At 46.4% G+C, this 12,272-nt stretch overlaps 1 protein-coding gene across 1 annotated transcript in view; it reads right to left on the bottom strand.

Moving 5' to 3' along the window:
• The window catches only part of LOC142563664 (uncharacterized), a 274,123-nt gene that overhangs the window by 74,830 nt on the left and 187,021 nt on the right, over positions 1–12,272 (bottom strand). The window contains exons 3-5 of the mRNA XM_075674252.1: positions 6,028–6,294; positions 3,072–3,315; positions 448–711 (exon numbers count right to left, since the gene is read on the bottom strand). Of these exons, the coding sequence (XP_075530367.1) occupies positions 448–711; positions 3,072–3,280 (473 nt within the window). The 5' untranslated portion in view covers positions 3,281–3,315; positions 6,028–6,294. The remainder of the gene's footprint in view (positions 1–447; positions 712–3,071; positions 3,316–6,027; positions 6,295–12,272) is intronic.

Below are 12,272 nucleotides of genomic sequence, written 5' to 3'. Positions count from 1 at the left end.
AGATGAAAAAATGCATCTATCTGCCACCCGCGATATAACAACGCCCTGATAGCAGCGCGAAGAAAAAAAAAAAGTTCTGTGCAACCACCCCCGCTGCGATTTGAGCCCATGCCAGTGAAACAATTTGCATTTCGGAGTCTATAGCGCGCTCACCACGGCAGTTACACCAAGGCATTGCGATCCACACAGATTGCACGAGTAGTAGTCGCTACATGTGCGTGTATTTTGCAGGCCAGAACGAACTCTACCGTAATGGACGAGGATTACGTTACGTGCATCCCATGTGAATTGTTATGCACACAATAATTAGTAACAATATATAATTCTGAATGGTGGTGATGATTTTTGTGAACCGGTAGTAGGACATCGTCTTCGATCCTACAGCGGGCATAAATTAACTGACGATCGTAATTCCGACCGATGACGATGGCGGCGACGGTTTCGTACCGTAGTCTCTCGGCGCTCGTCTGGGGCGGCGGCTGGTCGAGGTGCCGCTGGGATCCCGGCCCCGCGGACGGTGGGTCGGAGTACTTCTGCGAGCGCCGGAAGAGGCGGCGCTTGAACCGTTCCCTGGTCGGCGGCGGCTCGTTCACGGACAGCAGGTACGGGCTCTGGCAGAAGTAGTCGAACTCGTCCCAGTCCGCACTCGTCGGGTCGTAGCGGGACGGCGCCACGGAGGAGGGCATGATGCACGGTTCGGTGGCCTCGCTCCTGCAACGACGGCGCCAGCACAGAGAGTCATCGCTGCGGCGAGACAGTCGTCGACCACGGCGGAGAGATTCGTAACTCCGCAGGATAAAGGTTACAAACGGGGACGAGGTGCCTCGGAAAGGCTGGCCAACGCTTCGATAGGAGGACCTATCTTCGTCGACATAGGCGCTCCTATGCAAACGTTGGCCAACCTTTCTGAGGCGCCTTATCTCTCTCTATTCTGGATTTTGCACCTCCGCAGGAGTGACTTTGCCGCCAGAGACCTCAAACGTGTGTATATATATATATATATATATATATATATATATATATATATATATATATACCTTAGTAACATGACTTAGCAAAAAGTTCCTATAACATCCTTGCATTCAGCGAGCACATGTATGGCCGCTCGAGCGCACTTCTCGCCACAGTGAAACTTAGGCATCAACGGCGAATGCGCAGACCACGAGTGGAGAATTATGTTTCCGGAGAAGCGAGAGATGCGCAATGAATTCGGCTGCAAAAGTAACTAAGACTAGTTGACACACCGCCACACTGTCCTCAGTCACGGATAGGTGGCGCAGCGTGTCTATAGAGAAGCGCGAGGGAGGAACCCGGCTGCAGTAGGTGGCGTCCAGATCCACGCCCTAGCGGTTACAGGACGCACATCTCAAAGGCGACGTTTTTTGTAGGCTGAATGTGGCGGGAGTGAACGCGGCAGCCGCATACGCGTCATAAACGTCACGTTATGGACGCAACCTACACGCAACTCATGCGCACCGCCGCGCCACCGGTGCAATCTTGGAGGCCACGCAAAAGGATTTGCGCAGATTTCGAGCCGCACCGCCAGGTGACGCACCATGTCCCGAGACAAACGTCAGAAAGGAACCTCATGGCAGTGCACACCTCACACCTGACGCGTCTCGGTGGTGGCAATACGTTACGTCCCTGCATTTCTTCGATGCTGATCGCATTACCATCGACAGTGATCGTAAGATTGGTTCTCGTGGAACTTTGTTTATTAGGACTATCTGGGGAGGTTATGCGCGTGCGCAGCATTTTTACTTTCCGTGAAACGCAGCGTAAGAAGTTTTTAATGTCGTGGTGGAGGTCGCATTATTAACGGTGTCTAAATTATGCGCTGGAGCCAGGTTCCTTTAATGCAATCTCAATCGTCTTTAATCTCTTGGTCGGTATTATGGGATAGTGCTGCGTGTTGCCGCCACGTTGTATATAACTGAAATGTGGTCGTCACTGTTTGTTCGGAACTTTTGCCTTCGTCGACTTCGTTTTATCATCACAAATGTCGCATCCAAATCCAGGTCACGTGCTTGGATTCAAACTCAAGCTTAAGTTTCATTCTATATTATTTTACCGGCCTAAAATATGCAGTGATTTGGAAATTCTCTGGAACGTTAGCCGAAGGCCAGTTGTAGGCCCAATGAAACACTAACGTTCAGGTAACTAGTGTCACTCCCTATATAGAGCAAGTTTCTACCTCCTCACTACATATATGGCCACATTGCAGACAACTCATCAATATGTTATTGGAAATAAAAATAGCAACGCATCATTAACGAACAAATTACTTTCAATTGGTACATGTAAGTGCAGCGTTCCTTATGCTAATTTTAGCTGGAAATATAAGACCAGACCTTGTCACTGTGTTGTCGTCCATGCGTCACCATTAAAATAAATTAAATTGTGGAGTTTTACGTGCCAAAACCACTTTCTGGTTATGAGGCACGCCGTTGTGGAGGACTCCGGAAATTTCGACCTCCTGGGGTTCTTTTGAGTGCATCTAAATCTAAGTACACGGGTGTTTTCGCGTTTTGCCTCCATCGAAATGCGGCCGCCGTGGCCATGACCCGATCCCACGACCTCGTGCTCAGCACCGCAACACCATAGCCACTGAGCACCCACGGCGGGTATGCCTCACCATTATTGTTACAACAATTCCGTCATCTTTCTCTCGCGTTTTTCATTCGGTTTCAATGAATAGGCAATTGAAATTCAGCAAAATATAACGCAGTGCTTTCCGTAAAGGTTCTATCTTTCTGCTCCTTACGAAAATCCTTACGAAAGCTAATTGCTTGTATTACGGATGTGTGCTATGCTGATGTTGCCTGTTGGTGGGCCCCTGGCCTCGTCAAGTTGTATGTTTACAGCTTTCTTGCAAGGGTGGCATTCAACACTTTGTGCATGTTGTAAATAAACTTGACTTGCTCAACAATTTTTCGTTTCCGCATTAGTAACATGCGTAGCAAGCGGTTCCTAACTACTATCGTATAGTACCTACAACGATCTTCTGTTGTTGTTGTTGTTGTTGTTTCTGCGAGTGGTAGAGTGCACAGTTGCACGGCACACACACGCACCTCGTTCGCGTCCGGGTGGCGGTGTCTCGCGACCGGCGCGAGGCTGGCGCCGCCCCCGAGTCCGTGCCGTGCAGTCGCGGGCTGCCCGAGGGCTTCTTGCCGGTCATGCTGCTGCTCGCTGGGGCCGCTGCGGACGAGGAGGAAGACGCGCCCGTCCGGTCCATGTGGAAGTAGACGTGCGTGCTGAGGTGCTTCGTGAAGCCCGCCATGCGAACGGGCCATCAGCGAGCCTGGCCGCGGAACCCTGTCCCGCCCCACCCGAAAGGAAACAGTGAGGTGGTGTGAACACTGGCGTGTAGGTTTTCGTTTGAACGATGCATACCCGCTATAAGAGAGGCGAGAAAAAACGCGTGTTACAGCCATTTGTTATACCTTCGCAAAATCCCGTTCTGTTATGCACGAGAGAGAGAGAGGCAAAGGAAATACAGGGAGGTTAGCCAAAGCTTATCTCCGGTTGGCTACGCTGTACTGGGGGAGGGGCAAAGGGATGCGATAGGTGAGAGAGAGACAAGGACAAATAATCGAATAAAAAAAATAATGAAGTGTTGTACAAGGCTGGCCGTGGAGAAATATTAGAGAGTGCACCTCGGCTTCCGTCTTTTTTTCTCTACATTCTACAGCAATATTTACAATAATTAATATTAATAATATTTGCCGTCAAACGAACAAATATCAGTAAAATGGAGAGTCTTTATATATATATATATATATATATATATATATATATATATATATATATTAATATGCATTAGTAATAAGAAGCGAGACTACGTGGAAGATTCCACCCAATTATCAATCGCATCGTCTCCCGCAAGCAATTTAGGTACACTCTTGCAGCCTGCATTCGTAAAATTTCACGCAGTTTAATCTCATCCGCGGTTATCCTTACGCAGGATGAAAAGCGACCGTGACGCGCGTTTCGAATTCGGCAAGTTGACATAAAACTCGCAGCTTGTGACGGCGACATGCAAGCCTATGCCATCGCCCATCATCTTGCACCTTCCTCTCTGTCTTTAGGCAAATAACAGCGGTTTCTACGGCTGGAAACACGAAAACACGGCTATGTATTCCACGTGCGTGCGCTGCTTGCTTTGAATTTTTTGACCTTGGTATATAAACAACAAATTGATTTTAATGAGGAGCGTCTCTCTCCCAATTCTGTAAATTTTCTGCGGGTGGCTGGGCGGAGTAGCTCGCTGCTTCGTGGGCTCATTCCGGTGTAAGCGGAGTCTAAAATTATGTCAGTAGGTCAAATTAGTTTAATCTAAAATTATGCGCAGGGAGCACTAGGTACTTGCCAATGGGGCGACTTGGTATGAATGTGTACTGGGTATGTGTAATAGTCATGTGCACTGGGCATGGGCTAATGGGTTTTAGTTAGCTTTCAATCTTACAGCTAGCCATTAAAAATATTCTGCCTTACTTAGTATAAATGCGCATAAATATTACACTTCGTATAATTTCCGCATAACCGTAAACTACACAGCAGTTGCATTATTCATACAACCGTTCTCTACAAATTATTAATGCTTCGCATTATGTAGACTTAAACTACAGGTTCAGTCTGCCAGTTTATTAGGGTCAGGGACCTACCAGTCAACAATAAGCATCGACATGAGCAGCGATCGAGTGAATGGGCTGTCATTGCGTCCGAACAGGGTTTACGTCAGGTTATCCACACTCTCGACAGGGCTGAATGGTCTGAACATGTTGTTTCTTTGTTGTTCTATTGAGCGCTCTTTGTATACTTAGTTGAGAAAAACACGAAGTTGAGCTCGTTGTCTTCGGCTGCAATATTGTATGCAGTGCGTCCAAGCTAACTTTAGCCAAGGCTTAAAAAAAGAAAGGAGTTCTGGAACACCCTAAAAGCATGTTGCCAGAAACTTTACGGAGCAAATCGCAGAATAATTTTTTTCTGCGTTATCTTTAGTGGCTGATTTCGTCAAGAGTATTCATATTCGAAAGTCTTATTTTGGGAGACGAACTGTCAACTACGAAGTTGCAGAGCGTTCTAGTTAGCCGCCCGACTCAGCAGCATTTAAATTAGGGCGTGTTTTTCGTGATACATTTCTTTATCAGTGTCATGACAAATGGCCACGAAGTATCACATTTCCCCCAAGAATATTCGTTTGTGGGTCGCCATAGCTCTGCATTCGTGCTGTAACCGAGCACCATAAGAAGTCGACAACTAGAACGATCCAGCACGGTTCCTCTTACAAGGGCGCCTTAGCTCCGGTTTCTTCAACGCAGACATGTTCTCACAAAAACCGCTTGATCACTTTGAATGAAATATCTTGTGTACGAAAAGAAAATTTAATTACAGTTACTCTAAGAAGCAGATTGTGCATTTGGGAGCTCCAATTTCGTACATATATTCTCTAACGTTGATTAGCTTATTAACTTAGCAAAAAAAATGGAAGCCCGAGGTATTACATACCCGTAACTGCGCTCCGAGAATAGTTACCGCCGATTGGTAAGCTGTGTCTGCAGGAACACCTCATGCCGGAAAGTTTGATATATAAATTTGAAGCTTACGCATAATTGCTACACCTTTTACCGGAGTTTTGCAAATCTCTTTCTCACAAGTTACCGATATATTTCAGATCACTGTGAATAATCTTTTCCTCATTTAAATGTATTATTCGGTGGAGTATATAGCATTGTGATGTAGATTTTTTTTTATCAAGGCGTTACGGAGTTACGTGATACTTTAACTGCCTGTTGTTTGGTTTATTACTTAATTTAAGTAAATGAAAAAAAATATACCAAAGGCATAAATTGAAAATATTATTGGAATACACACTAGGTATCTTTTGCCATCAGTTGAAAGAAACTTATCAAATTGGTGCAGCGGCTCCCCAGAAAAGCGATTTCTTCATTCTCATGCATCGAGATAGGCGCTGCTGAGTTGAGGCTTCGTCTCAACGTGCTTTCACAATTGGTAGTGTTTACGAACCCAAGAACATCGCAGCGTCGAGGACAAACAGGAAGACGCCCTCTGGGCAACCCACGGCTCGGCCCACCCGGTGTCAGCCACTGCGCCCCGCTTCTTCCTCGCCCTCCTCTGCCTGGTGGTTCGCTGATTCACCGACAGAGGGCGGCAGATTATGCGGCGCCCAGATCCTTTGGGTGGAATCCCCGCTGACGTCAAGCTCCCTCACGCGTCGTCGAAATGGTCGCACGGCTGGCTGGGTTGGACGACATAGTCGCGATCACCGTGCTCCTGTGATCAGAAAAAAAAAGACGTAAGAAAAGGAGGTCGCAGTGCAAGTTTATACCACTATACCACTGTATATATATATATTTTTTGCCATTACAGCGTTACCATTCTTAAATTCTAAACGAAACCAACAGAACAAGATGTAATCATCTGTAATGGTGACGGATACTACTTCTTGCCCATATTCTCCTAATATAAAAAATGTGACATCAGAACAAATGTCGCGAGCTCTAGAGCCGGCTTGTCAAAGTGTCCGTGAAATCCCCACACACAACAAAACATACAAAAATAAAAAACGCAATGTCAAGTTGTAATACAGACTATGCAGTCTATTCAGAGTTCCATGACGTATAGCTGTACCGAACACGTACATGAGGCCCAAGATCAACACGCCCACAGATGAAAATAAACGCATTACGTAATACACACGTAGAGATAAAAGGGCGAAAAGAGGGCTTCACCGCCTCAAACGCATTCTCCACGAAAGCATTTATTGATTCCCTGTATTAGATCGAATCATGGCACTGTGCCCTCAGCTTGCACGGGAAGACAAAGAAAAATGAAACACAAACACATACACACGCAGGCGCATTTATACAAACGCGCACCAACAAACAAACATAAAAACATGAGCACGCGCCCGCACATACACACACATGCCCATGTCACATACAGTGGTTCACTCTAGCGGTATAAGCGCATACTCCCATATCGAGCGCGGAATCTGCTTTGCAAGTGCATCATCCATGGGTGTCGTCCTATCTTTTGAAAGCGCGTTACGAAGGTACAAGTGCTGTGGCCTTTTGTGTTCCTAGAAAACACTGGAAATTAGGATACGCATTCGGCTCTCATCGATGCCTGAGTGCACGTTGTAATACTGCCAAACGCACCCATGAGTATCCCAACGACAGCAGTCTTGCGTAAAGAACCTGCAATTCTCTGAGTAGCATCTGACGGCATCCAGAATATTTGTTGCAGCACGGTGAACGTTCTTGAAACATCAGCCGCTTTCTGCTGTTTGTTGATCCACGGCATTCGAACTTCCCCTTAGCTAAAGATGACAACTCGGAACATGCTCTTGAACGCACGGCTGCTTTCGCATAATGACATTTTTAGAAGGACCAAAGAGCAGGACACTCCTATTCATGCATTATTACTGTCATAATTAGACCAGAGGAGCAGTGCAAAAGCTGTCACCCCCACATTACGTTTCTCAGTTGCGTTTCACTCTTTTAAACATAAAACCATGCTCTGATTTCAGTGAATGCCCGAGAAAAAGTATGCGCAGTGTGTTTCTGTTGTAATGGTAGTGATGAATTCGATAATTATTTGGAAAAGTCATTGGTCCCGTTTCTGTTAAGTGAGCCCTTCCCGTTGAGCATAAACACTACCACTTCAATCGGAAAAAAATGGCTCATTGCCAAGATTGTTTTACAACGCTTTCTCGCCATCAGTCTTTCTTCGCGAATGCTTAATTCCGTCTGCAGCTTTATTAACATGTTCATCGAGAGCCCGGGCATGAAATCGAACTTAGTTGTCCGTTCGGGGAACATATCGAACCGCTGAAAGCAATTGGCACGAAGTAATGGTCGCGAATTCCGCATCCCTTTCTTAGACTGTGCTGGCCCAACTTAAAGTTCGCAAAACGATCAGGTTAACGTGGCCACCTAAAAATACCACCAATGGCGCACCCCAGATCTGTCCGCAGAACTGGAAAGAGAGCTTACCCGACGAAATATACGGCTTTTAATTAAGGTCCCGAGCGGGCGCGGCTGCACCGTTCCGCTCTGGTACCACGCGAGCCAGCCGCGTTCCAGGGGAACACGTACGAATGGAAGTCGTCTCCGGTGAGACGTGACCAGAATGCAGCTCGATAGAGAACCCTGGGGAGGGAGCCCGAACACCAGTCCGCGAAAGGGTGGACGGTTCGTGAAAGGCGTCTGCTCTGCGCCCGCGGCCGAACATTTTTTTTTTCTCCCTTCTTTTCTGACCCGCGATATCTGTCTGACATGAAAACGAGCCGGACAACAAATGGGCCCCGCTCTTTCATTGTCTCGCTGGCCCGGGCACGTCTGCACGAGTGCGCCGAAGGCATTGTTGTCTGTGCGCCTGCGCATGTGTGCGTGCGCGTGCGTGGCCGCACCTTTGAATATTTGTGTTTGTTTGCAAATGTGTTTGGGCGAGTCTGTGCATGTGTGGGTTGATGTCCTTCAGCAGGCACTGGAAGCGTCTGCTCCAGCAGTAGTCGTTGTCGTCGTTGCGGTCTTTGTGGTTGTCGTTGATGATTTCGATGTTGTTTCCGCCGTCGTAATTGTTCTATTTGTTGGCGTTCTTGTTGCGGTTTGTTACCGTACACTGCAGGACGAGGCAAGGGGAGATAAAACGATAAAATTAAAGTACTGCAAGAGATCGAGAGAGCACACCACATGATCGTAATTGTTCATAGCACAAGATATCATTCCAAAGCTGCACTTTGAGATACACAGCATGAAGAGTGCTGCGCTAGGCCACCCCGAAATAGTTTTGAGCGTGCGCTAAAAAAGGGTAATGAATGTTTCTTTCTTTGTTTTTCATTCGGTCCCATTTTTAATGGAGCCCCTGCACCCAAGATTCACAGAGCAGTAGCCACTGGGCAGCTGCCGCAGCTGCATAAGTCACGAAAGCATCCAATATTCCATATTCAGGGAGCAAACAGCATATGGGTTTGGGTGGGATAAGACACGACCTATTTGCGTGTTTCTTCAGCTATTTTCAGTTGTTTGCGCTATGCATCACAATTTTTGTGAGAACACGCGCATGGGCCCACATTTCAAAACGCGCAAATTATGTGCAATGAACACGGCAGCCTCTAGCTATGTTGAGTGCGCGATGAGTCGCTATTTGTATGGGCCGACGGTACACAGAGTTATTGGGCCGTTTGAGCTGCAACTGAGCGTACTACACAGCAGTTGAGTCAGCGTCCCGTTTTAAGAGAGGAGTTTTGACCAGCCGCCTCTTTTTGCGCGCTGTTGATCCGTGTGAGGTCCCAAGCTTACGTGCCTCAGACAGTGCTGGCATTTGACATTTTGGGCTTTCTAGCCAATTTAACTCAGCGGTCTTTCTATTCTGGTTACGGCTATCATTGTTCTGAGCTTTCATAAAGCACTTGGATTGTGAAACACGTGTTCCATGGTTGCATAACGAAATTTAGAAGGAAAAGACGGAACCTAATACTGTGAGGAATATTACAATGCATAGGCACAAACATTAACTCGCAAGGAACATTACAGGGGCGACTGTTCATGCAATGTGGCTTGAATTATTTCCGTTTCCTGTTGATTCATTGTAAACAGATGGTACGCACAAAATGTATGCCGCTTCCGGCACTGCTTTGGAATGAGTGATATTGTTAACCAATTGCTGACGGGGAAAATTAGCACAAACACAAAGACTACTCATACAGGAATAAAAGACAGACAAAAGACAAAGCAAAACGAAAGGTCAAGAAAAGGAACAGCATGAAACAGGACAAGGCTGCACATATGGTGGCGCAGGTTACTGCATGTGGTTGAGAGGCTACTTTGTCGGGGTCTACCATTCTAGGCTGGAGCGGTAACGCTTCTTCTAGATCTGCGTTAGTAGCCTTCTTTTATCAGAAACAACAGAGATCGTTGTGTAAACGAGCCGTCGGTGGCACTCTTAAGTCAACGATCTACTTCTTGCGCAACTGCATTTGAACTGTACGTTTCCTACCGGCGATGTTTCTGTATTTGTATTGTGCGCATGCGTGACAAAATGACACAGATAGGAAAACCTTCCCACTAATAGATGGGAGTAGCGATTGCCTCTGCCTTTTCTTCCCGTGTGAGCTGTGTTCTTGTTAGCGCTAACTTTACTCGTCAGCAATGCGAGACAAATTAGCCCTACGATGAATTATTTTGTCAATCTATTCATTGAGTTTATCATATTTAAAATTTAAACTCTGCTTCACTGGTCGTAGTGACGCTAATTTTGTCCAGGAGAAGACGGAGGCGGAAACGTTTCAAGTGGGTAAAATGACTCCCTCCTGACCCGTTTTATTTTTCAAATAGTTAAGCTTTGTGTGACAGAATTACTCACTAGGTCGTATTCTGTATTTCTGTACCTAGTGGACATATCGATATCAGCTGCTGCTAACGTGCTGATTGACTGGGCTGAGGTACCAGTGGGTAAGACACCCACGCCCCCAGCCATTCTCATTCGCACTGGTACAGCTCCAGCCAGTCAGTGGCGGTCGAAATATGCAGTCCACTAGATGGACACTAACAGTATACGCCTCCCCCCCCTCCGACTTTGTTGCTTAATGATTTGTTTATGCTAAACAATTGCATGCCAAAGCTAAACCACCAGATTTCACTTACGCAGCTAACCACTCCAAATTAATTCGCAACGTACGCTGCGGATTAATACTAGCCAAAATGTCTGCAGTCTGGTATTGCTGTTCTTTTTTTTTTCGTTTCATCATAGTTTTCCTGTCATGTTTGAACCATCGACCTCTCGCTCGAAAACACAAAAAATTACGATACTACCCCGCTTTTAGTGCAATTTATGAGTGCAGCCGGCTCTGGACGAGGCATACAACTGCACAACAAGAAACATTTTCGTAATCCGAGCCGCAATGTGAAACTCAAGTAAGAAAACGAGGAATGTACAATGCACTATACCCTTCCCAACCACGGCGGCCGCATTTCGCTGGGGGCGAAATGCAAAAACCGATCGTGTACTTCGATTTATCCACACGTTAAGGAAATCTCAGGTGGCCAAAGTTCATACGGAGCACTCCACAACGCCGTCTCTCAAAAACCCGACTTTAATTTACGAGCCTGAAACCTGTTATTCAATGCAATCACACTAGGCCCCAATATGAAGACCGTATTCGACATGAAACACTTCAGCAGAAGCTATCACTTTTGGGTCGCGTAACCTACATCACGACGCTTCACAGGGTCTACCGGCTTGTTGCCAGTGCCCTCGCTAACCACGGAACTATAGTGAAACTAGAACCAAGTTCTAGTTTGAATTGAATGAGCAATTTGACTGCAGTGATCTCCATTTGGCTAGCCCAGTTTTAAGTGTTAGGACACAGAACTGGACATTTGAAACGATTGTACAGACGATTGTACTTTGCACAGGGTTGAATAACCCTGTGCAAAGTTGGGCCATAGCGTCTTAGTCAGCAAGGTAAGTGATGTAGTGACATTTACTTGTGAATGGATTGTCTTCGTATTTCCAGCAAATGATGTCCACCTGGGCACTATCTCACTTGCACTGAAGTGATCCGAATACGCTTTGCACGCTTTAACCTATATGCGCATATATATATGAACTACACATTGAAAAACTAAAAAGAAATCACCGTATCTAGATGCATAAAAGCGCAGCTACCAAGCTAACAAATATAAGTTTCTGTTCAGAACTTGTGTTCTGACCTGGCTGGACGATTTCGCCAATGATAAATTCATCATGACGACTAACTATGGCATCAGCTCTCACGGGCTGGTCCAGAGCAACAACCTTGTTTTTAAATAGTGCCCCACTTACACGACTCACGGTGCCATGACGATTATAGTGAATTTAACTTTGATATGTCACTTCTCAGTGCTGTTCCACGGTAGCCGCCATAGTGAGGGCTGTTATAGCCCAGGCACGCAGTTTTCATACTCGCCAGGCCTAAAATAGCAATATTTCAATCGGACGCATGTTACATTCTCGTGTCGATCTCGACTCCTTTGTTTTGTCTTCTCTTCCTCCTTTCACCGTGCTCCTTTGTCTATCTTCCTTTCCGCTCTCACTCTTCTTTTTCTAAGCGCTGCCTTTTGTCTTGTAGAGCCGGCAGGCGTTGCGCCCCTGCTGGTGTCAGGTATCAGCCAGACCTACCGCCCCTTCGCGATCGCGTTTGTGTGTACGAACCAACTAATAATAATCGACCATGCGTCTCGCGCTTCTTCCCCGCGTGGTGCCAA

The sequence above is a fragment of the Dermacentor variabilis genome, chromosome 11, assembly GCF_050947875.1.
Source record: "Dermacentor variabilis isolate Ectoservices chromosome 11, ASM5094787v1, whole genome shotgun sequence".
NCBI classification, from domain to species: domain Eukaryota; kingdom Metazoa; phylum Arthropoda; class Arachnida; order Ixodida; family Ixodidae; genus Dermacentor; species Dermacentor variabilis.
This window is presented reverse-complemented; position numbering and strand designations above follow the sequence as displayed.